The sequence below is a fragment of the Lagopus muta genome, chromosome 27, assembly GCF_023343835.1.
Source record: "Lagopus muta isolate bLagMut1 chromosome 27, bLagMut1 primary, whole genome shotgun sequence".
NCBI lineage: Eukaryota > Metazoa > Chordata > Aves > Galliformes > Phasianidae > Lagopus > Lagopus muta.
In genome coordinates this window covers 3,051,963-3,078,705 of record NC_064459.1, presented here as the reverse complement: position 1 = coordinate 3,078,705, position 26,743 = coordinate 3,051,963, and the positions used below count along the sequence as shown (strand labels likewise).

Below are 26,743 nucleotides of genomic sequence, written 5' to 3'. Positions count from 1 at the left end.
TACAGGCTGCACAAAAAGAGCACAAAAAAGGGTTTTTTTTTTTGCTGCTTCTAGGACATCGGTGTTTAAAAAATATATATCTATCTATTGATGAACTACTTTGTCATTGTTAACAGCATTGCTGACAAACTCACAGCAGGCCCACTGAGAGGAAGACAGCAGCACGTCTACCGAATGCCTCTTGTAGCTGAGACATGTGCTCTGAATTAGGCAAGGTGTGTAAATTATGACAGCCGCAGCTCTTCAGAGAGTGCCCAGGTCTGAAGGAGCCCAGCAGACTTTTGTTGTTGCTGCTGCGTTTCCCCCAGTCCTTCTCTCAAAAGAAATCTCGGCTCCTTGGAGAGAGCATTAACGGGCTCCAGCTCCTCAAGTGTCATTTGACAGAAATAAAATTGAAACGCTAAAAAGAAACTCCAGTTTCCTTTCTTTCTTGCATTCATTATTTTATTCTCTTCAACTACAGAGAACCTCAGAGGAGAAACAACAACGGCTCTGGGCTGGGGGAGGAGAAAGGATGAGATATGCAACCAAAATACACGGTTTCCTTGATAGAAAATCATGTGTGAAAGCAGCAGCCTGGGAAGAGCAACACCAGGTGGGTGCAGGGATGCCCCTACCAGCACAGCATCACCCAACGTCAATCACCATCATCACTGCAAGGACACTGGGTTATGCTGCACTCAGTCACTAAAAACATTACACTGGAAGACACCTGGAAAGGATTTGGGTTCCTCCTCCTGCCATCATGCCTGAGCGCACTCAGAGCAGTATTTGCAGAGATGTGCCAGTCCTGAGGAGCAGGAGTAAGACACAAAGCTGTAGGCTGGTTGTTTACCCATGTAAAACAACCTGAAAGAAGAACCACAGCATTCTGCTGACAACACGCAGCAAACAGATGGGGTAAATGGAAGCAGGCTAATTGTTCTAAGAAAGGCAGATCGGTCTGAGCAAACCCACAGACGTCAGCTGCATGGATCCATTTCAGCCCTTGGGCCATACATAGCTGTCAAAGTAAAGACCAGCAGCCTGGAGAAGGAGCCCAGGCTGCAACACAGCAGCGAAGAACCAGGGTTAAACCCACATTTCTTGTCACAAAGACCTTCAGGACGGGGCATGTTCTCCTGTTCTACAGACTGTACATTCCAAAGGCACAGATCAAAGCCTGAGTGGCAGATCGACCTTGGCACTCTGATGTTGGCCACTTTACACATTCAAAAGCAAAAGCCATTAACCTAATTCAAAGGTGGTAAATAAAAAGGTTCTTAATTAAGATGCCCTGAAAGCAGCACACAGCCAGCCACTCGTGAAAGAAAAAAATACACTTTTCAGATTTATTTTTTAAAGCTACGAAAGATGCTAATTAAATTCACCGGAGAAACACTGTTAATCAATCCCACCTCACCTCCCACAGTTTCGTCTTTTTTGTCTGTGGATCTCAAGACCTTTTCAGATACTCTACCCTAAGAAAAAAGATCTGAAACAGTTATCACAGTTATCTCCATTATTAGTTATGCTCCTTCCAGGAAATATTTTGACCTCAAGTACTGTAATACAAATGCTCATCATCATCTAAGCATTTCTTGGCAGGGAAAAGAGTGTTGTGTTTTTTTTTCCTTCCAATAATTGAAAATACACTTTCCAGTCTCAAGAGCTTCTCGTTGAGAAAGGAAACTTCGCATAAAGAGTCTAAAAATCAATGGTTGCAAACAAAAAAAAAAAAGAAAAAAGAAGCAACCAACTTTCCAATCATTGCTAATTACTATAATTATGATGCATTTGAAGTTTGCCCCACAACAGCCCAACTATAAGGATACTATTTTTTTGAAAAGGTCTAATGAAAGATTTAACAAAACAAAACATCATTTCCTCCTTCTGTTGAGCTCAATCTCATGTTTTTTGGCTCTGGAAATATTTGTGCCTCTGTTCCTTTCAGTGTGGCAGTGTGTGGGAGGACCAGGGGGGTTTGTGTGCAGCGCTGTAATCACGGTCATTCAGCCCCATTCTGCTGCGACGCTCAGAAACGTCCTCATTTTGAAATAATTAGTCCTTTATTGCAGGGAAAATTAACCAAATGAAACTTTATCAGCTGTTTAATTAATACTCAGCCTGCCAGTGCTTTTTGCCAGAGAGCACCGTGTTGGATTTGTTCAGCCCTTTGCTCTGTGAGCAGCGAGCTCCAAGCGCCCGCTCGCGTCCAGCGAGGTACATCAGCTCTCACTGAGATGTCCTTAGAGGGGGAGAGAAGGAGGTGATGTGTAGCTGAGGGGCTAACACTCATCAATTGAGACGGCTGGCATCGACCCCACTGGTTCACCTGCTGAAGGAGTCCCCCCCACTCCTGCAATCGGCCCTCGGGCATCAGCTGAGTCACAGGGACCTGGAGATCTCCCCGGACCAGCGACTCAGACACAGAGCACTCCTTCCAACATGGCATCATTTTATTTACAACCTTGTCTGTTCCAGGCTTGAATACATCAGGTACACCCACCTGGGAACTCTGAGTCACTCCTCCTTTGGGATGGAACTACAGAGCACTGAGGTCTGACAGCAGAGAGGTGCGAACCAGCCCTGCTGCACATCCCCTGCTTCCCAGGCACAGTCAGATTTGGGGGATGACTTCTTACAGCAGGAGGTCACAGTGCATTCACATCCTTCCTTCTGAAATCATATCCTGCCTTCCCTGACACAACAGATGGGCTATGGCATTTCTACCTGCTCACCAGCACAGTTTGCAAGCCCCCAGTAACACCCCCCACAACATTTCCAGTGGCTTCCTATGCTCACCGCAGCTTTAAGCCCTGGGAGTTCAAGCCATTCTGGTTTACCAACTTCAGCTGTCCCATGAAACAAGATCAAGTTGTTCATATGTTCAAATTGCAATTAAAAAAAAAAAACAAACAAACAACTTCCATGTTGTTTTTATTTCACATCATTCTTCCTCTTTGTTAACTAAATGCTTCCAATGGAACACAATCAACATTGGCTACTGCAACTCAAATAAAGACCTGAGACATTAAATAACTGGGTAAGATTAGAAGGGGAAGCTGCATGAGATATGAAGATGACAGCAGAATTGTTCCTGCCTTCTCCTCCTCCAGTTATTCCAAAACTTCCCCTGCTAAACAGTGACCAGGACTCCCATCTCTTCAGAGAGCATGGCCACATCCTACAGAATTAGTCTTATTAACAGCCAGACTTTTAACATTTACCTGAATCTATCTGTACTGCAGCCACCTTAGTGCTAAGAGGAAAAACACAGAAACTGACACCAGAAATGCTGCAGTGCCAAGTAACTGGTCAAGTGGGCTTGTGCAGGAGGAGGCCAAGCTGCAGCTTCACAGGGGGAGCTGAAAAGAGCTCGGCTCAGCACTTCTTGCTGGCACTGGTTCATGAATCACAAGAAGGCTGCTGAGAACCAGCACTGAATATTATTGGCATTACACAGCCGGGAGGAAGGGAGAGGGGGTAGAGAAAGGTTCAGAAAGAGAAATGAGAATGAGAGCCCATTCAACAGATGGATTATCTGTGCAAAGGGGAGAAAAGTCATAGGGCAGGGATTCCTCAATGTGAGTGGTCAAAACCAGGGGCCAAGAGACAGAACTTGGCAATCCAAAGTCCTTATAAGGAGAGAGAGCCCCAAAAAGCAGCACAGCATGTGGCTATGATGACAAAGGAAACGCCAGGCTCTGGAAAAACTCAGGCACCATCCAACTCACCAGGCTGCTACAGAGGGAGAAGGGAAATGCAGTATCACCATTGTCTAGCCATAACTCCATAAACACAACCCGACTTCACAAATTCTTGAAGGAAAGTGGAGGGGGAAGCAAGTGCCTGCTGTTATTGGTCTAATGAGCTAACTCTGAAATATGAGCTAAAGACAGCTCCCTAGCGGCTGCTGACTACTCCAGGAACTGAGAGGAAACCTCCTTCAGAGTCCATCAGTGCAAAGCGTTGCTGACAGCTTGGGACTGCACAACGCACAGATTTATTTCACAGACAGGAATTTAGCACCCCAAGCTGGCCTCCTGCTTAGCAGAGAAGGTGTTAAAATCCAACCACGCAGAGCCTTCCCCATTTTCTTCCCTGACCACCCCCCCCCCCCCCACAAAGCATGCATTGGGTCACCTGCTCCAGGCTGCAGAACAGCACCAGGTTTCCCCTTTTTGCACGCAGTCCCTCCCCCCCAGAAAATAATTACACAGCAGCAACCCAGAAAGGAAAGCAGCAGCCAAGCAGCTGCTCCCGGTGCCAACCAAGTTCAGCTGCAGAGTCTCCAGAACTCCCAAATATTTTGCGTGGCCTTTCCTCTTACAAATTAATTTGCTTCCAGACGGCAGCCAGCTCCTTCTGTACCTGACGGCTCCGAATGGCTGAACTCGTCCAAAAAGATTTAAAAGGAGGAGAAACAGAGACTCTGTACATGCTCCTGGTATTACTGAACCAGAGGGATTTCTTCCTTCTTTAAACTCTGGTTTCAACTTTTAAAATAAGCCGTATTTATTACCCTTCCCCTCCTCCCCAGATTTGCTTTTTATACATCAAAAAAGGATCAGCAGTTTCCCCATCGTTTCAGTTTAGTAACATTAATAAATGGGGGCTTGAAAAACAAAATCAGGTCAAACAGATCACCGGAGGCTCTCAGACAAGTTTATACATTCATATGCAGAAATTTCATTGCTATAAATGCAACTGTAGTCACTCTAATAGATCCCCAAAAAACTCAAGGACTCTTTACACAGCTGGCAGCATAGCTGTTGCTGATTAGATCTACAAACAGTGCCCCCTCAGACACCATGCTCCTGTTTTTAGGTAAGAAAAAGCCCTTACTAGTGGCTATCTGCTTGACTGGGAAAAAAAGAAGGACTAATTCAGGTTATATTTCTCAATCAGCCTGCTGGCTTGCACACAAAGCACTGAGGCAATTACACCAGCTAGTACAGTAGAGGAGAGATTTAGCAGACATCATTAATGTTATTATTCACTTCCTTAATTCATTTCTTCCTCCTTCCATTCCCAGAGACATCACACCGTGGACACAACGCGTCCCTCCGCTGGCAAATGCAACTGCCATTAGTGTTGGACACCCGCCTGCAGGGAAGCAAGGCACCAAGTTACAGCAGGGGGATATATTAATAAAATACAGCGAGAGATCCCCTAACTGGGCCACACTGGGTGACCAAATGGAGACAGAAAGCCCTAACTTCCACAGTTCCTTAATTGCATTGACAGATCAGCCACAAAGTTGAGGATTCAGAGAGAAAAATCCCTTAAGCGCAGCTGAGCACCAGTGCTTCAACTCTCTTTGACACCGACAAAAGATTACTTACACTGACTTCATGCTCTCTTCTGGAAAGAACTCACTGCTGTTGCGTATCTTTAGACTAGGTGATGATTTGGCTCTGAATCCTTAAATTCAAAAGCAACAGGTTAGAAAGGGCACTGCTGCCATAAGACCCTAAGAGACGCTGCTCTCAGTAACCTGAAGGCACTGCTGTCTTCTGCAGCTATTTCCAAGTTAGCTGCTAGATTGGATTCCAATTCCTATCATAAACTCTTAGGCAACACTGAAAATCTCAGTCTAAATACTGGGAACATCTCCCAGCCCAGCATAACCACGCTCTGTATTAACCGGATTGCTCAGCAGCAGCGAGGTGCATTTGCACTCCAAGGTGAAATCTATTAAGGGGAAAAGATGAAGCGTGAGATTTTGGTGCAGACAAGGAGATCAGATAATGACATCACCCTGCAAGGTGCAGGATATGGTTACCATTTTAAATGGAGCTATTTGTTTATTCTCTCCTCCACCCACTTGCAAGTACACGAGGCTCTCGATATCAGTGTGGTACAAGGAGCTGCACACCGGGGTAAAGCTGCTTGGCGTTCAAGGTTTAGCTTAGATAAGCATCCAGCTGAAGCCTATGAGAGGAAATCTCCTCGATACAGACTGCCTGCCCATTTCAATTGGATCTGCACAGATTGTCCTTTCCCGTTTCTCAAAGCACATTTCCAGTCATTCAGCTGTAGTGCTTCACTCACTAAGTGGCTTATTGTTACCAAAAGAGCTCCGTCTGAGCACCAGGTCACCGGCACAGACAAAAGCTCGAAACCAAACTCAACCACAGAGTTCAGAGGGACAATCAGCGGTGCTTTGCTACCTTGATGTTCAGACCAGGTCCTGCTCACACAGGCCGAGAGCAATGAACTGAGGCAATCAGCGAACGCTGGTTCCACTGCGCCAGCAGAGGGAGCGAATCCCAGCATCAATGCGTTCTGCTCTGCCTTCTGTAAACCTAACCCTTCCCTTCCACTCCATGCAATAACCGTTCTGGATCCCTCCTCCTCTCCCCTAACAAACCAAAGACAAACCCGGAGATGCAACCAAAGCTCAACACAGACTTCAGGGGAGGGCAAATGTTCAGCTTTCCCTCTTTCTGTTGTCTCCTGTCACCAGAGCATTAAAAACAGCACTGCTGTGTTCTGAGTTCCACCATTCAGCTCTCTGCTCCATCCTTCCCCCAGTACCAGGATACTCCAATCTGAGAGCCTTATTTTCTCCTTATAGTTACTTGTTCCACCAGTAATGCATGCCTTTCCTTCTTATCTATGGTTTAAGAAACATTTCAAACAGAAATTCCTTAGTGCCTTGTTCTTCTGACTCCCTGTTGCCTCTTCTTCAGCCCTATTTCCAAAGCAGAAAATGGAAAACATCAAGAACAGCCCACAGTATAAGTCAAGAAGAGGCTGTATATTTGGACTTTTCCGTCCAAATGAAGTGATTCTCAGATTTAAAGTTGTCTAGAATAGGATTTAGATTTGTGTCTTTTGCATGCACCCACCTGCACCATCCAAGGAAAGCAAACACCCTTAATCTCCTTTGGAAAGAAAACAATATGTATGAATGCACACGTGTATAGGCACATATATGCACACACACAAAATAATTCAAAACATTTCCACTTTTTCTTTGGGCACTCCCATGGAAAGCCTCTTGGTAGCTTAGGCATTTCTTTAGCAATAGCTCACGGAAACTCACTCATAAGGATTTGATATACTGAAGAAACAGCAAGAGATAAAACCTTAAAAATTAGCCATAACATCAAGACATTGGAGAAAACTGAGACCCCCCACAAAAATGAAATGTTGCACTCAATTTCTCCTGTCTGTTGGTCTGTTTTCTTATTCCAGATCTTGCCATTCCCATCAACTGACCTTGACTCCCCAGGTTCCCAGTAAACCCCACTTTACTGTCTGAAGAGCACCAGTAAGGTCTATTGCAGAAAGGCCCACAACAACCAAATTAGGAACAATTCATCAGATACATTTTTCTTCCCTTTTTAAGCCACCCTCTCATTGCGCCCAGCAAAACGCGATGTTCCTACAATCACTTCTCTTTGCCAAGGGCAATACTGCCTCTTGGTAATACAGCCCTTGTGTGCACCTACAGAATCAAGAGAGATGCAAGGGAATTGGGGAGTTGGAGGGAGGTGGCTTCAAACCAAAAACGAAGCACCGTGCAGAGCAGGGAGGGTGAGATCAGATAAAACTTCTCCTCTCTGATCCATACTATAGATCTTGCCTCCCAGTTTCCCACACACACATAAAGTCTCCCTTATGTCAGCACTGTATATCAATGGAGAAAAAAAAAAAAAAAAAAAAGCAGCACAGCAGCCACCTCATTTACTATTGGCAGTACATTATTAGATTAGGAAGGTCCACTGTGCTGGATACCCTACATGTTGGCTGCAAGATGGCTTTTGACCCTGAGAGCCTCCAATCTAAACCAGGCAGAGCAGAACAGCGAGATCTTCCTTGTGTGAAGATTAAACTGAAAGGTGTTACGAACAGTCATTTCACTTCCATCATCTCTACAATTAAGCTGAGTGTTCAGTGCGGTCAGGCCAGCCTTTAATTTTGATTTGTTTGTTCCCTGTCCACACGTTAACACCAAAAGTTGATTTTAAAAATTAAAATGATTGTTACAATTTGCTCAGCTTAATACAGAGAAAGACCGAGGTGCCCTCATGAGCACTACTGCAAGTGGCAACGTAGCCTGACCCTTACTCATAATCCCCTGTAAATTCACCCAAAAAGTCATGAACTACACAATATTAGTTCTTACAGACTGACATATTTCCCTGATCTTTCATGAGCCACATGGGGAAACAGTTTTCGCCTGATCTGAATGAAGAAGAAAAACAGTGATCCTAATCAACCGTTTACCCTTAGTGGCTTCCCTAAACAAATCTGGGAAAGAGCTTAAAGGCTTGGGAATATCCTCGACCCTGCTTGATGCACTGTAATAACCCTACCTAATTATACTGATATAAAAACTAATTGGAAAGATAGCAAATGTCAGGGTAAGATGCAAATTGTAGGGTGTTAATTGCTGAACAGGTGCTGGGATAGAATTAAATGAGCATCTTGATTAGGAGAGTGGAAAAAACAAATGTGGACCCCGAAATCAAGTTGGCCACGTGAATTATTTAGCAGCCTCCTCGTACCAGCAAAAGGTCATGTTGACGTGACCTCTGCTTTGTGATGGGTGGGCTGACAAAACAATAGTGAACTCCAGGAGAAAACACGGCTTAGGGAAGAGATGAGACTCTACAACATAGGAAATTTTCAATGGGACAAGGGAGGAGCTCCATTTATTGGTGGACTTCTTGGTGGGTAAGGCTAGTGGAAGTTGTCCATAAGGATGACAGCAGTGATGCAGAGCCACTATTTCTAATGCTACAGGAGGCCCCAGCATGGGCACAGCCAAAAACAGACTGAAAGCCAGGTTTTGTGTTTGCACAGCACTTAACAGGAATCTCATCCACAACCAGAAGTTCCTCAGTGACACAACTACAGCAGTAAATTATTGCTCACAGAGGTCCTCAAAAGCCATCTCATGTTTCAGCTGCCACCCAATGACCAGCAAACAGATGTGATCAAATAACGCCAATTAGTACCAGCAGTCCAGAAATACGAGATCCTATCATTAGTGGTTACAGTTGGGGCACAGAGAGAGAATCATTTTCATGAAACACTTAAAGCAGCTTCAGTTTTCTGAAATTTTAATCTAAGGCTGTATTTTTGGGGTGAAAAAAAAACAGAATTATCAGAATTTTGCTACAGCACACTGTGGCAGAAGGCGGCTTTTTAAAGAAAAAAAATCTTCTTTTCTTCTTAAAAATGGTTTCAACAAATGACAGAACCTACTGAAGTGTTTGTGAAAAAAATTGAAAGCCAATTTAAAAAAAAAAAATTGAAGACATTTCAGTGGTCATTTAGCTAGTTCTATCAACTCCTTCTCAATATATCACATTTCTTCAAACAACTGAGTGGCAGGGAGAAAAGGGACTTCTTCCATCAAGTTCACATAATAAATAAATTTGTCTCAATGGACAACAGCAACAACTGTGTTGTTTTAGGAGCAGTTTGAGAGCCACTCTGCAGCCAGACTCCAGTCCATTAGGCACTGTATAAAAATCAAAGCACAAGAAGCCCTGCATTGCAGAGCATCCAATCTAAACAGAGAAGACTGAGAAGGAACGACTGAAATGCAAGAAAATGGGCCAACTGACCAGGCAAGCTGAAAGCCTGAAAGGGAGCTGAAAAAGCAATGTAAACAAGAGCCCAATTTAAATCTTTTAATACTTCCAAACCACAAGAAAAGTCATAGCACAAAATCTGGATCTTAGGTTTTGCCACATATTAGCATTTTCTCTCCCTTTAGGAAGCGCATTCCCAAATGCTGATGTAACACCCTGCACCACACATCTCTAGACCAGCTCTTCACCAAATCCACCTCTACTGTTAATCCAGCTTTGTTGAAGATCCAAGCACAGAGGCTCATAGAGACATCCGACATCACTCTGACACCAAGTAATGGATGGAGGTAAGGCAGCAGTGAGAACACAACTTGCCCAAGGCGTCAGCCCAGGTCAGTGACAGAGGGATGTGCTGAGCATCCCTTTTCCCCACCCAAACGTCAGAATACTCCATAAAGATACCCGCAACAGCATTGAGAAGAACAGCATTGAGTTCTCTCACAGCAAGAAAAGCATGCTTAAGACTGAAAACTTCAATTCATGACTCTAAAACCTGAAGCTCCCTGTGTATCTGGGAGATACGATGCACCATGACAGGAGAACAGAGCGGGTGCTGTGTCGCCAGGCTCAGTCTCCTGAGATGAAGCCACCAATTCATTATCTGCACACCATCCTTCTTGGGGCTCTGCTGCTGCAGGAGGGAGCTGCCAACCACTTTCCATCCTGCAGACTTCTATTTAGTGTGGACTAGAAGCAGCTGCAGGGAGAATCAGACTCGGTTAATTTTTCAAGTTCAGATTCATGTCTTGGCAGGGAAGGGCTGCAATCAGATTGAGTTGTTTCTCAACTGACTTCAGCAATGAGTGCTGCTCAGGACCACAGTTGATATGCAAGGGGCATTTGAAATGTTGTGTCTGAGGGCATGAAGAGGAGGAAGACAGCCCCGATTTACGTGGGGTTAAGCTAAACACAATCTTGGTAGTCTGCTAAAGTCTGTACACAGGTGGGATCACAGCTGTGCTGCAGGCTATTCCATGCAGCTACGTAGAACTATCGCATTAAAAACCACCTCAAGTTGTTCTTTGCCAACACTTACTGTCCCAAAACAGCTCATGAAACAGCTCCAGATTTCTTATAGACAGATAATAGCACAGGAGATACTTAAATACACACATTAAACCTCGCAGAGAAACAAAGCTTTACCTACATCTGCTGCTGAAGGTGATTTTAATAGGATACCCCAGACCTAAAGTAGAAGAATACTTCTGAGCTCTTAAAAATGTATTCAGAAGCAAAGAAATGCTTAAATGAAAGTTGAAGTAGTAGCTCTCATTTAAATCCTTTTGACATACACATAATTGATGTGTGTGTGTGTACATATATGTAAAATACAACGCTTAGTTTTATATTTTGTCCCCACATGCCAGCATATACCATAAAGGCTTTGTCCAACCAGTCTTCCTCCCCCACTTTTACCTTATTCTTGCTACTTATCTCTTCCCAAGGCTCCTGCTACTCCCTGCCTGCTATCAGGTGCACATCTTCCAACCAAAGCTCCATTCCAGTAAAGAATTCCTCACCCAACACCAAATCCAAGTTCTCTTGACCAGAAGAATCATTTCCCCAAACTGCAGTAAGAACCATCAAGAGGATGCTTCCAAACCATGCACCATACACACCCAACTCTATAGGCAGCCTTAGCTGACAGAACCTGCCCCAGCTGCACGCACTCCACATTATCCAAAAATCAGAATCTAAAGTCAGCTTAGATCTCTGCAAAAATGTCTGAAACGATGTCTGCTTTTCTCTGCTCTCAAGCAGTGTAGGAGTGCAGAAAATGACAATATTGCATCTCTTCATTGGCTTTGCCTATTAATAAAAAAAAAACAAAACAGAAGCTATAGAAGAAATAACAAAAGAATACAGTTGTTTCATCCATCAGACAAATGGTTAAGTTTGCTGCTTCTGAAGGGCAGCTCTGTTTTCAGCAAGTTATCAGGCAGGGCTGCGGTCCCAGCTATCGTCCCGCTTGTGTTGCTTGGCTAAATAGAAAGAAGCAGGGACATTTTCTGAAAGCACTGAAGTAAAGCTAGAAAATGAGAGAAGCAGATGTTCTGAAGGAATGCTGGGAAACGCTCGAGATAAAGGGGAAAGAAAAAAATCCCTAACAAAAACATCCCAGAGGATTTTTTTGAGGTTCTGTGTCAACAAGTGACACTGACACAACACTGTATACTTTTCGCCCCTCTTTAGCGGAGGAATTTTGACTGACCAGATATTTTGTCAGCATCAAGTAGAATGATTTACACTGGCGTGGGTTCAACAGAGCGATTATTTTCCTTCAAGGTACTGAGCACCCACGATCTTAATGAGAACAGAGATTTAAGACGACATCATTATTCCAGTGGATATTCATACTCAAATTCAGTATCTTGCACAGCCTAGTTTGAGGTCCCAGTGAAATCTCTAGTAGCAAGGAATTCAAGCATCATTTAAGCTGTCCATAAGAGCTTAAGAGAGCCCCAGCCATGGGCCATAGGAAGGCAGCAGATCTCCTCAGTGTTACCTGCTATCCAGAGCAACACCCAGGTGCTTTCTTGCCTCAGATTTACACGAACATGAGACTCCCAAGTCTGCTCTTCTAAAAAAGAGAAACTGAAATTCTTATTAAAAGTTTCCAAACACAACCCAAGCCAGAAGCTCAGAGGGGGATTTCCCATGGTTCCATTTTTCATTTCAGAACTGATTTCCAACAAAACGTTTGTGTGCGCTTCTTGATACCGATGCTAACAAATACCAAGCACTAATTGCTTTGCTGAATCAGGACCCATTTGCTGAAATAGCTTTTTATCAACACTGCATAAGAAAACTTAACCACATCCCTTCTAAAATAATTCAATCCAATTTGCACTGGCATCAACAATCCCGGCTTCGAGTCCAATCTCTATGGCATCAGCTCATTTCATCTGCTTGCTGCGTATTGGCTTTCAGCTGCTTTACCACCTCCACAATTACACTCCCTGTGCCACTTCCTTGCAAACACTCGGTCATCTTTCTGTAAGATTTGGCTTTTTGAAAAGGAACTCGTGTACATCCGCCTAACGCCGCCTTGCCTTGTGCAACTGTGCTCTTGCAACACAGCTCAGGGGTACAGAGCCATAAGAGCAAGGCAATTATTTCCTTCCTTTCTGATACAAGCCTCCTGCACAGAGCTCCCAAGATCAAGACAAGAACCCAGAGGGAAAATATGGTAGCGGAAAACTTTTCCCCTGGAGCAAAGAAACAGACCTAACTAGAGCGAGCGCCTGCAACAATCAGACTGGAGGAGAAGAAAGCAGCTCGGTGGTGCAGGCAGAGAAACAATGGAAAGCACAAGTGTGCAGAACTGGCAGCACGTCCTGGGGAGAAGATGGGTGGCTTCTTGGGGGGCAGCAACAGAATAAGAGGGGAAGATCTGAGGAGTCACTTCCTAGCAGTCCAAAGAGCCTGAATGCTGAAGGGACTTGTGGCAATTGAGGATATCATTTTCGCTTGCTCGTTTCACGTTTCTAATGAGAATACTTGCTCTATTTTTTTTCCTTTGAAAGGAAGAAAAATCCACAAAGCAGGGATTTCTGCCTTCCTGCAGAAAAACTGAGCAGAGGGAAAAGTGCTCAACACTCCAGAGGCTGCAGAGCCAGAGTTGCTCTGCTCACTGATCACTCCATGCCATACAGGCACGAGGCTAGGATGCTCTAACCCAGGCCCTTGGAGCCCAGTCATCCTACAACAGAAACAGGTTAGGCTCATTCCTTCCATTTTGCTGAAGGATCTTAAATAAACAGGGCAACAGGAAGCCAAAAAGATGACACTGGACTACTGCTTTTCTTTCCTGGAAGAACAAACTTCTTTTCAGTATTCATAGGGTTTTGTTTTCCTTTTTCAGATTTTTATGCGTTCCCCCCCACCCCCTTCCAGTGAAAATAACAATATTTTAGAATATGTATCTATAGTAAGTTCATTTGTTTTTAACTATTTCAATGGAAATGGTTGTGCATGATGTAGTGGCATCTGAGAAAGGAACCTTCTGAAAATGGCTCATTTATGGACCTTGGAAAAAAAAATAGTCACCCAAAATTGTTAGCTGCTTTTGGATTTTTTTTTTTTTTTTTCTCGCTGGGTTCTACACAGTAACGGCCAAAATACTTGAATACAACCTTGCTGCTGTTTCCACTGAAATTAAAGCCAGTCTCGATGTGGATTTCCACAAGAGAAATCCCAAACCATACCCTATAAATAGGAATTCTAGCTGCTGTGTGTGCTGGAATAAATAAAAGATCCCTTCGGCACGAGAAATGCCATCATCTGGTGGGATCAGCTCCATGCCATCTCTGCCAGGTGTGACAGCCCCTGATTGCTCACAAGAGGGGCAAGTGATTAAAAGGCACCACAGAGCAATCCGTTCCCATTCCGTTTCATTCTATTTTGCCCAAATAGCCTTTGTCAGAAAGACACAAATCCACGCAGGAAAGAGCAACTCTCTTTGCCTAATAGGTTTGCAGCCACTGAGACTCAAATAAGCTGACTGCTTAAAAACAACTCCGGAGCCACAGTAAAAGATAGAAAATTATTGCTTCCTGTCATGGCCAAATATTAAACACAGCGCACACCTAATGGCTCTATCACTCCCCAGGGAAGAAGCTTTATGAACAATAAAATCCCAGCAGACTCACACTGTTTGGACTTAGAAGCCTCATTATAGGCTCACTGATCCAATACAATTTACAAGCTCAATGGACTCCACTTGAAGGAAAAGCCACCAAACATGAAGTTATAAATGGAACGCCCATGGAGCTCTTTATTTGGGAAGGAAATTAGCAGAGAGGATGGGAGGGGGAACGAAAGGGGGAGGGAGGGGGCTGGATGACAGCAGCACATTAGCAATCCAAATCAAATAAGAGAAATACAGATCACACTGACAGAGAGGAAATGCTTATCTGACCCAATCTGGAATACACAACACTTGGATCCCGCTCCTCAGCATGGCACAGAGCTCCTACCTGTGCTGGGCACATCACACAGGGACTTCACCTCTTTAAGATCACAAGCCCAGTCCAACTGATTGAGGTTCAGTGACACACCACATACCTTCAGCCTAAACCTTTCTCTCTTATAAGTGCTTTGGGAGATGTTCTGAGTAGGAGAGTCGTTTTTTCATGCATTAACAGACGTGCTGCACTCACTGGGAGGCTTTCTTCAGACAGGGAGGACACACTTGGGAGAGGCTGAAATCTTAGCGTGTTGGCAGGGTAGAAAAATAGATGAGATCTCACCAGAAACAGATGGTGAGAGAAGCACACAAGGAAGGAATGGGCAGAAACAAAAGGTTCAAAAGGGAGGCAAGAGGCAGTAACAAAGAGAGTCAGGGCCAATGAAGTGACAAGTCCATAAAATCAGGTCTAGACAGAGGCCAAGGAGTGGAAAGGTGATAAGGAAGACCATTTCAGGTCATAAATACGGGGGATGCTTTCATTAAGATGCAGATGCTCTGAAGTACTGGCACGTCCAATGGCGACTGCAGACACATCCAGGGAACACAGACATTTCAAAAAACTGAACTGCAGAGATCCCACATCACACATCCAGAATTTCTTTCATGCTGCTTGCACGGTGGATTTATCATCAGCTCCTATTCCCAGGGGTGCTTTAGTTCATGGGAAACTTACTCCATTCCCCTCTCCACTGCAACCAAAACCATTGATTCTAATGGCTCCTCACACTACCTCATCTGTCCTTCTGAGACCTCTTATCATCAGCTGGCTGTGCAGCCATTTAACCTCCCCACTTGCTGTTTGGAAGAACACTGCATCTGCACAGAACAAATCTCTCCTAATTACAGTGGCAAAGCTTCCATTTAAAAGAGAACAAGGAATTTTCCACACCGTGTTTTAACTTCACCAAAATTTTTGCATATTTCAGTCAAGATTAACCCACCCAGCACCACCAGCATTCTTTATCTTAACTGAAGCAGAATTACTCCAAGATTGGAATTCATCCATGCTTGCTATCCAAAGTACACTAAGACATGAAGTTCATCTAATCCACAGCTGCTAAAACTCTTTGGGTTTTGCTTTCACTGGACTTATTTCCTTAAGGCTTCCAGGCAGTAATAGCAATAATCAGATTATTCCTTTAAATTATATTATTGTATGTCTAAGCTCAGAACCAACCTAGTCACCTTCTGGATCTCAAATCAGAACGCAGAACAGTGCTAACTGTTCCTATAGCTATGGACTGAGTGGGACTCAAGCAACCAACACTCCCACCCATCACATATTCTTCACTTCTCCAGCATCACATCTCCCTACAGCATATCCCAAAAGGCTGAGGACAGAACAGCTACGCAGTGGCAGCTAACTGAGAAAAACCCAGTGGATAGGAGGCTTATAGAACTGGAACCTCCTTGTGAACCTGTGCTTGAAATCAGCAGCGATTTACACTGATCGGATTTATTGCTGGCTTCGTTTCAACAGCAGTAACCTTCAGCCCAGGTGACTGCAATCAACAGGCAGGAGGTAAGGCAACTCAAAGCATCCCAGTACAATCTCTGCCTTAACAGCAACAGTTCCCACAACAAAGTATTTACACACCATTTTCATCATATGTATCCTTACATCATCAGGAAAAGCACACACTTATCCTGGGCTGGCTGGTAGAGACCGAGTGAACATCCAGACAAATACAGACAGCCCCCCATGCACCAAGGAAGGAAAAAGAAGCAGAACCCAGGGCTTCCATAGCCCAAATTAATCCCTTGACCACAAGTCAATCCTTTACTTTCCGCTCAAAGAGCTCTTTATGTTTTTGGCTCATCAGCCTCCTGGAAGAATCTGTTGGCTGTTTTATAATCAATGAATATAAAGATGTTATAATTACGAAATAAACAAGAGAGGTTGGCAAAGCAGATTATAATAACAAAAAGAGAAGAGATAGAAAGCTTACCCACACCCTGGGCTTACTGCAAAACTCCAGCAGAGTGGATCTCCAGCAGAGATCCTTCCCCACTGGTAGCCAGCTCTTAAATGGGTCTAGGAGAGGTGCAGCCTGGCTCCACCCCGTCCAGCAGCACAGGAGAATTGCCTTCACCTGTGCTCCCAGGCTGACTCATGGCTCACCTCAGGTGATCAATCAGAGGTTCAGGCCGTCATTCAGCAGTTCACACAGCTGTGTACGCTGAAAAAATAAAGCAACACAAGCTGGCCCTCAGTTTGCTCCATTTACAAGCCAAAGTGACTGTACACATTAAAGATTTCAGAACTCATTGGATGGCAAACTTCTAAGAAAATTTTTAGTCAGCCAAAAAGGAGAAAAAAGTTAATCACTGGGAGAACCACTTGTTAAATGGAAATGGCCAGCACTGAGCACTAAGTTACCAACTCCCCACAAGCATCCAGTCTACTAAAAAATTCATAAAGAGACAGATGGCACAACAGCAGCTCTTTGCAGGAGAGCAGGGTTTAGTGGTGAACAAAGGACTTTGACTCCTTAGGACAAGAGGAGCAATCATTGTGGGTTTTGGAGGCTTGGAAGGGGGGACTGGTGCACATGGGGAGCTGAGAGGGGCTGCATCTATCTGCAGCTCCTACTTTCGCTCCATAGCAGCAGGTTTGAGACATTTATTCTACTCTGGCAGGCATACAAGGAGGAAGGAGAATAGAATACAAGTGATCCAACACTGCTGTGTATTGGAAATGCTCCCTGCAGCAGAAATCTGAGGGAAAGGAAAGAATTAAGACAAAATAAAAGAGCCCTCCTATTTGCATAGCTAGGCAGCTGCTGGCACTTGGCATTAATGGGGAAACTGAGGCACAGAGTTGTGCAGTTTGCTTAAGATGGTGGGACAATTGTCAGTGGGAATTTGATAGAAGCTGTTCATGCAGTTCTGCTTTTAAGTGTTATCTTTTCCCTTATGGGTATCTCATAAAGTCCTTTTTGGATGATTGACATAAAGAGGCAAAAAGAGCCAAAGCCTGTACTTTTTTCAAGCCAGATCCTTCAGGAAGATGGGAATGACAATGAAAGCCAAGCTGTAGGGTGGGCAGGGGAACACAATGCAAGAAGACGTACAGCCCAGTGCTATGAGTGTGGACATTTCATGCAGAGCACTTTAACACACAGCATGAAAACTACGGTGGCATAGTCAGAATATTTATATGCCTGGCAAGGGATGTATTTCCTGAAGTGAGTTTTAGTGCTTGTGAAATGTGCCAGACAGCCAGCCTGGGAGAGTTCAGCCCTCTGTTTATCTGTACAGCAGGTAGAGCACGAGTATCAGCAGGGAAGAAAACCTCCATCCGTGCTGCCCCGCTTCTGTGCTGAAGGGAAGAGTAAAGACCCCCACGCTGCAAGTCTGTAATCCAGTCTCTGTGGCTTCTCGTAGAGATGCTAACAAGCGCACCAGCTGTGTTCATGATTTGGGGTATTTCTTTAAAAATGGTAATAAAAAGGCCTAAATATTTACAGCATGACCCAGCTGACCAATCCTGTATCTCCCCATCTACCAAACTCACCATGCCAAGGGCTCAGCTGGTGCACATCCTTGCCATGCTGCCAACCCAGCTGCAGGTCTGGCCCCACGCCTCACCCACTGGCTAATGCATGTCTCAACCCAAGGTACACCCCAGCAGCTCACCCCAACCCCATCCATCACAGCAGCCCTTGCCCCTCAATTGCAATAAATAGAAGTGGAAACAAAAACCACCTGATACTCTGCAGGGCAATTAAGAGAAGCGTGGGTAAACTTCAGCAGGGATCGAACCTAGCATCTTATTCCCAAAGCATATCTGACCTGAATGACCTCTCTCCAACTAGTTTGAAGATAGAGCAGAACCCCAGAGCCTTCGTGCAGCACAGAGCTCACACTCACGTGTTGCAGCACTGCTCCGAGTAATTCCACTGTTGTAACAGAAAAGACTGTCCCGTGCCAATTACACTCCATTGTTTCAAGTGAATTAATTTTTTTTTCTTAATTAAGTAGAAATTTCTCTTGACAATTCATCTATTATTAGAAGCAAAAGTAATAATAAGCAAATAAACTGATCAACCAAAAAAGCCACCCAGTTCTCTCCAGTACCCCGGAGGCTGTAAGTCAATGGTAGCTTCTGCAATCTAGAAAAAGCACTGTGAGTAAAAAGCAGACAAAGCACCTGCTCTCCAGGACTTAAATCTGAAGGAAACAAAGTGTTAAAAAACATAGCTATCCAACTTGCATCTGATGGGTGGGTAATTTACATCCAGACCTGTACAACTCACCTGAAATGACAAAGTCTGTAATGAAATGAGGAATTCATTTGCAGTATTCCTGGCCTTTTCATCATGTGACCAAATTCCTTTCATTTGCATCGCAGGGGGAAAAGCAGCAAATTAAATGACTACAAGAGTGACAAAATATAGCTTTCATTTGGGAAGTATCATACAGAAATGAATTACCCTTCTACGTCACTCTCAACTACACCCCATCCAATTCATATCACTGCCTACAAATTCAGAGAAAAAAAAAAGTTAGCAGGAAAAGATCAGATTGACTGCTATGAATGATGGGAAGTGTTGAGAATTGTTGAAATGTTGGTTTAGTGGGGAAATATTGGTGGTAGGTGGATGGTTGGACTGGGTGACCTTGGAGGTCCTTCCCAACCATGGTGATTCCATGAGAAGAACCACTTCAGCCACAAAGAAAACAATCTGTAGTCCCAAAATTATGACTACCACAGATATTAACTTCAAAAATGAAGTGGAAGAAAAAAGGCATTTGGATCACTGGGAATTCACCACTAGGATTCATTGAGAGAACACACCAGAACCAGCTTAGCTCTGGTGAATTTTGACCTCCTACATAAATTCCAAGCTTGCCCTAACATTTTGAAACATGATTGTGGCCCATAAGATCTAAAAAAGTTGCAGCCCATATTTTGGGAACATTTCTGGACTAAAGATCCATCGTTATTTTCCTGTGTGTGTTCCAGTGGTCCTCCCAGCCCGAGGTTCCAGTGCCAGAACATCTGCAGTAGCAGCATGGGAGGATCTAAACTGCGTCAGTGCAGAGGAGGTGGTTGGAGCCCGACCTGAGTTACACTGGAATTCTGGATCAGAAGAAGGTTGCAGGAACACAGACACTGCAGTGCATCTCAAAGACAGCTGCCAGCAGGAGAGGGCACGTGGCAAATGTCAGTGGAGAAGCTCCATTTCATATAATGTAAGCATTCGTTTCCAAGAGCAAAAGAAAAAATTAACTGCAAGGGCCTTAGGATCTAAATCTAGTCTGCAGAGCAAAGGTCGTTGCAGAAATGTTTTATTCAGCATGAAAACTTTTGGAATTCATTCAAAGAGTAGGGGAAAAAAAAGCACAACAGCATGGCTGAGTGTTTTTTTTTTCTTAACTGAACTATTTCTTCCTTTCTAAAGAGGGACACAGCTTGCATGGTTTGGCAAACACAACTGAGTTGTGTCTCCCTGCAGCAAGGAGCAGGTAAACCAGCACAGCATCAGCCTCTGCAAACACAACAAGTGAGGGAAAGGGAAGAGGAACCAACAAAGGGGAAAAATTTGCTAAATCTGATGCTTTCGTTCATCACAACATCAGCTGGGAGATTACAACTACACTGATGTGGGGCCTTAGTCAGCCCAGCAAGGGTTGCACTGTGCATCTCTGGCACGGTCAGAAGGGCTCTGTCCTGTGCTGTGGAGGGAACCTGCCTGCCCCACTACTTTTACAGTAGAGCAGCTTGGAGATTAGCAATTAGCAACAACACAAAACCCAACAACAAAAACACACCCATGTTGCAATTTCTTTTCTTGCTTCACTTCTACCATATCCACAGGTCTCCAATCCCCACAGAAAGCATCAGATCCCACATTTTGTATGGGAACGGACAGCCCTGGCTCAAGATGAGAAGTTCAGCTGATGGTAGGAACTGCCTCCCTACCTCCTTTGTGGTAAACTGCCCAAACCCATCCACCAGGCCTTTGTCCAAGGCCACGCTGCTTCTCCAGCAGTGAGACAAGCTTCACAGAATTCAGACTTCAAATGGGAAGATTCCCAAGTGCAGATTCATACCAGATTCAGTCTTTACCTTTAAGACAGCCCGAAGTTTGCTGGAAAACTCATATGATAACATCATCTTGACCTTTCCTATCTGCTGTTAGTTGGGACATGGCCCCACCACCACCCCCATGCACAGACAGCTGAGTTGGCTGGCGGCAGCTTTGGCCCATGACTTTGGCTTATGACTTGTAGTGTAGAATAATAAAAGGAGAACAGTGGAGTCCAGGAGTGGGAGCAACTCCACCACAGCACCGAACAAACTACATTAACTCCCCAATGGAAAAGTGGAGGAGATAATTGTAGACCTTCCTTCAATCCAGCTTGACCATTCTGGATGCCAGGTCAAATTCACAATAAATATTATGACAAATAACACCTATCAGAATGTAGGCAGGTGATGCCATGATGCCAAACACATACAGACATAGAAAATGAATCTGAGTCAGTCCATCCCAGCATCAGCTCTGCTCAGACCTCTGATGCCAGCTGCTCCGGGGAGAAGAAACTCTTTAAAACAGTTACCATAGAAAAATCCATATGGGGAAAAAGGTTTCTTCCCACCTTGTCTTATTTACTATTTTCCTTCTTGAAATCTTGGATTACAAGAGCTCTGTTACTCTTAATTTTTTTTTCCCTTTTCACTTTGCTGAACTCCAAATCAAAAAATACTTTGAGTCACTGAATTCCACAGGCTGGTTTCCTCAGCTTCCACCAATACTGACAGTTTTGAACGTACCAATCTGTGATTGAACAACCTGCTGCTCTCCCCATTTAAGGTTTTTTACCCAAAAACTGCAAGTAGAAACCAGGCCTGGACCTGGAACTAAGTCATATATGAAGTTGTTGCATATAAAATCACTCACAATCCCCAGACCATCTGTTTTAATCCTTGCTAACGCACTGCTTGTCTGCCTTTACCCCTTCCTTCCTTCCTGCATTTCTTGGGGAATATTGTTATTTTGTGAAAGAATGCTGTTGAAGCTGCCAGGCTGCTCCCAGCTTTATCCTCTCCATGATCCATTTGGACACATAACTGGTGAGTAGGAAATACTCCAGATACATCCACAGAATTCTTAACTGCAACAAAAACGGGGCACGTGGAACATAACTGAGAAAACTGAACTCCATTTCGTCCAAGCCCAGGTGGACCAGAGGTGACCAGATTTTAATGATAACAGAGCACAGGTATCCCCAAACAGCAGACAGTGACAGAACCATCAATCCCTACACACAGCCCTCTAGGAGTCACTTTGTGGAAAAATAAGGAATCCTTTCCTACCTGTCGATGATCACGGGGTCCGATGGAGTCTCGTTTCTGTTGCCACAACTCTTCTTCTCGCAGCACCGACTAAAGAGAGGAAGAAAACCAAGACTGAAAGACCACTACGACATCTGGTAGGCAAAGCAATGAGCTCCAAGTCTCCTCCAAGAAGCTTCAGGACTCAACGTGCACCTGGAAGAGCAACTGAGAGATTTCTGGCTATGATTATGAAGGGAGAAGAGCTACAAGAAGTGGGCGCCCAAATCCCAGTCGGTTTTGGCTGGAGCTGGGCAGTCGGCTCCCCTCCATCTGCTCCAACATCCCCAAGGCAAACACAAAGTGGTCACACTAAGGCAGCACTTACAGAAGACTTATAAATGATTCACAGATGTCAACACGACATTACAGACATTAATATCACACGTTATGTACAGTCAATCCATCCAAAGGTGTTCAGCCCGACTATAAGAAAACAATTTCTTACATTTCAATAACCGAACTGTTGTTCACTGAATACCTACAAACTTTTTAGAATCTATGCTTACTAAAAAAAAGCTTCAGCAATACAGTTGGGTCACATTGAAGATCCAAAGAGATCGCTAACGTTGGCATTTGTCTGAAATCCCCTTGCCATGGGCTCAGTGATGAGCCCTTTCAATCAATCCTGAATTTACACACCTTCCATACTGAGCAGCCACCTGCAGGACTGCATAAAAGTGATAACCCTCTCTGATGAAAGCAACATAAATAAAGCAAATCCAGGGAAGGGACAGAAATGCTGCATTTACTTTCCTTTAAAAAAAAAAATAATAATAATAATTTAAAAAATTAACAAAGAGCCAGTTCATTGCTTGATTTGCATGGACGTTCCATTGATGCAAATGGTGCCCCTGGCACTTACCATCTATATAAACAAAATGAGTGTGCTCTGAATGACTCTGTTTTAAACATCTGTCTTAGAGCAGCACTAGAACCCATTGAAGTTTTAAGGATCCACTCATTTGTTCTGAACCCCCACGTCTCAGAGCTACCAGATCAAATCTGAGGTTGCATTTCCATTGCTGAGGTCTTTCAATTGTACACCTATGGAACCAAGAAATATTTCTGGTTTTTCGTACAGTGGTACAATAGGTGTTGAGTATGTTCACACAATACTTGAGTCAGACTCAACCTAAATCCCACTGCACTGTTTTAGGCATTAGAACAACTCCAAGCAGAGGAGTTAAGACAAGATGCTCGAATTCACTGAAATTGGGATAAAATATGAAAGAGCAGTTTTTTTTTCTTTTACATGAATATTCAACTCTAATATTTAAAATAAGCACTCAGACAAAAAAAACAAAAAAACAAAAAACCCACACCTCTTGTGGGTATGAGAACTATTCAAGTGGGAGTGTTTTCTCCACGAGTTACAGTGCAGCAGGATCTTCCATTCGTGTGCTGGGCACAACGAGATCCAACGGAGCCATGTGAACAGCAGCTCTCCCCATTCCAACATCTCTGCACGTTCCCCTTGCCCCAAACCTGCACTTACTCATCGATGCCAGTCCTTTTAAAATAAAAGGAGATGCTAAATATTTAAAAATCCCTGGGGCAGAGCCTGGGGCTGCTGTAAATTGTCATAGCTCCATTGGCTTCGGTGCACCTATGGTAATTCACGCTAGCTAGGAGTTTCTCCAATCCCTCCTCCTCTCAACTTTGCTTTATTTAAGTGCATCTTTAATGCAGTTCTCTGCCAAATGATTGTTTATATAGAATTGCCTCTTTTTTTTTTTTTTTGTGCTAAAAAGACAGCAGAAAACAGTAGCTCAGAGGAACATAAATTTGCCATGACTTTTGACATGCCCAGTGTTAAAATGCATTGGAAATCACACTGGGAACAAAACGCCTTCTGGTTCTTGTGCTGCTCCAATAAAACAAGAGAAAGTATTTCCAAAAAATATTGAGTTCAACTTTTTTTTCTTTTTTTTTTTTTAGCAGACATTTCGTCTGTCTGCAGCAATGCTACGTGAGGTATCCTTTAGCCATGGAACTTATGCAGATGGTCGTAACAAAAGTATGTTTGATAGCCCTACGCCACAGCATTGTCTGGGCAGAATAAACCAGCAGCACATTTGTCCATCTCATCCCCTGTGCCATGTGCTGGCATAGTGTTTAGGATGAATTATGTGAGATCAGAGTGCAGCAGAGCTGGGTTCTGTAGTAAGTGCATCTTATCTTATTGCATAGCTGGCACAGCTATCAGAGATTGGGAACAATACGTTTAAGTAATACTTCAAACTTCTTCCTTCTAAAACCATGGCTCATGGCTAAAGTGTTCCAAATATTTCACCAATATCTACACGCTTATCACTACCCTCATAGCAGATCTTTGCTACTCCTGAGCCATCCGTACTTCTGGGGCCACAACAAACACAAAGATGCAGAGCAGTCGCTCCTTCCCAGCGATGGACCAGTGCAGAGGTCCATCAGAGCACCTCATGAGGACTAAGGGAGTCTGAGCCTGAAGGTTTAGCAGACGTATCTCTCAGATCTTTCAACCCCAAATCTCCAAATATTTCATTGCTGCACCCGACTCCCAAAGCTGCGTGGGGTTTGTTTCACATGTGCTGCCTAACAGAATCGATTCCTTCCAATTTCAGTCAATGGCAAAAATCCCAAATTCTGGTGGGTCCAAGGCCTACAGGACTCTCCTGGAATGGATTATTGCTGAAATATGCCAACACTTCAGATTCTGCTTCCACACTGCTTTAGGGACATACCTTTACAGGTGTTCATTTCCTTTAAGCGAGGATATTAAGGACCAAAGATTTCTTTCCTACACATTTTCCATTGCAGCACTTTCCTATTTAACTTCTTCTGTGGTTTTCAGTACCAACAGCCCTGAAAACAAAACTACTAGCAAACACAGAACCCAAAAAGCTCTTGCAAGCAGCACCAGACCCCACAACCCCATGGGGTTCATCTCAGAGGCAAACTTGCAAACTTACACCCTTCTCCCCCCCCCCCCCCCCCCCCCCCCCCCAGGAAAAAACTTGACTAAAATGCTTTTAAAATTCAACCCTCAACTTCCCACCCCCCCACCGCCCCCCCCCCAAAAAAAAATAAAAAAAAAATCTGTCTCTAATTTCAAACTCAAATAAGCTCGCAGCATGGTGGCCTTTGTTTTGTTTTCTTCTCCCCAACTCCTCCCTGCAATTGCATAACAAAAGTGTCTAAATTCACACCATCTGGCCGATAAAGCCACGGGCCCCAGCGGCCGCCTGGCCCAGCTGATTAGAGCTGCTGTCTGCTCCGAGCCTTGTGGCGAAAGTCACAGCTGTGGGGCTCGCCTGCGCTCAATGCAGCTCTGTTATTAGCCAGCTGTAGACCCTGAGACTACTTCTGTTCGAATTATAATACCTTTTAACCCTCTGAGCATTGAGGGCGTAGGGGAGGGCTTGCCGGCTTCCTCCGGGTTGGTAATTGGGAGAAGAAATGAAAAGAAAAGGACAGGAAAAAAAAGTTATTCTGGGAGAGGGGAGCTTTGATTTCCATCTACCGCCCGTTTGGGAGACATGCGCCCAATGGAACGGGCTGTAATGACCCAAATGGGGGGAAAAAATAAAACCACCTTCACATCGGCCAATAAATAAGTAATAAAACCTCTCCCTCTCACGGAAAGCGCTAATTATTGGAGCTGAGAGCTTAACTTCCAATGGGTATGAAATGGGTATGACAGATCGGCGCAGCCGTATCAATATTGAGACAACCCCGCTGCTCAGCACACATCTGTCACTGTCTGAGTGGGAGATGTGGAGCTTCGGGTGCACTCATCTCTATGCAGCAAAAAAATACGTCTGCGTTGTGAATATATATAAAAAATATGAAAAAATAGCAAAAAAAAAAAAGAGCCTACCTTCAACTAGCAAGGATGGGAAGGAGGGGAGCAGGCAGCCAGACAGACCCTTCTTTATAAAAACAGTAGGCATCAATTTGGACAGCAGAGCGGGTACAGTGCATTAAATTTTTATATACAGTTACGATTGCAAACCGAACTGGGGCTTTAAAAATTGATGCTGCCACTTAAGCAGCACACAATGAGGAACATTTGATTATCGCACTTAAAAAGAAAGAAAATGAAATGTCAGGTTTAAGTGGAGTCGGATCCGTTCCCTGGGCGTTACGCAAAGCGATGGGCGTCAGGCCTTGCTGGGACAGCACCACACTCAGGAAAACAAGACCTTTAAAGTGGAACGTCTTGATGAGGACACGAAGCATGGAATGAGAAGTGTTTCGTGTGGAAAGGCCGTCCCCAAGTTGTAATTCTTCCTCGGCTAATTGATCAAGCCGGAAAGTTGAGTGTAATCTGAATGACTGTTTGTGTTTTAGGATGGTAGCTGAAATCAAGCCCTGGGTGTGCTTCCAGGCACCAGCACAGGCCAGGGGTGTAAAGAGATGAACAGAGTTTCACACTTGGAAACCATGGAGAAGAAGCACGGGAGGAAAAGAAACTCCTTTTCATTTAAAGAAGTGCATCTGAGGGGACGGCGTCGGCTGAGATAATCTAAGTTCTGGAACAGAACCTGTCTGCAAAGAGGAAAAGCAGATAAAGGCCAAGTGTGCCAATGTGATTTGATAGCACAGAAACCATGAGGCTGTTCCTTCTGTGTCTCTCACCCAGCACAAGTGGACTTTCACAAGCAGTGAAAGCACGAGTGTACAAACTGTTCTCGGTGTGCCGGAAGGGAACAGCACCCGTGGGTTTTTGCTGCTGCCTCTCTTTGTAGAGCACACACTGTGCATCTCACAATGCTGATGGAAAGCAACAATGCTCATCTTAAATAGTGGAAGAAAAACAGGCGCTGTGCTTTTATGCGATTCTTA

At 44.2% G+C, this 26,743-nt stretch overlaps 1 protein-coding gene across 1 annotated transcript in view; it reads right to left on the bottom strand.

The window, feature by feature from the left end:
- The window catches only part of EBF2 (EBF transcription factor 2), a 133,613-nt gene that overhangs the window by 88,321 nt on the left and 18,549 nt on the right, over positions 1-26,743 (bottom strand). Inside the window, exon 7 of the mRNA XM_048928127.1 lies at positions 21,896-21,964. Within this exon, the coding sequence (XP_048784084.1) occupies positions 21,896-21,964 (69 nt within the window). The remainder of the gene's footprint in view (positions 1-21,895; positions 21,965-26,743) is intronic.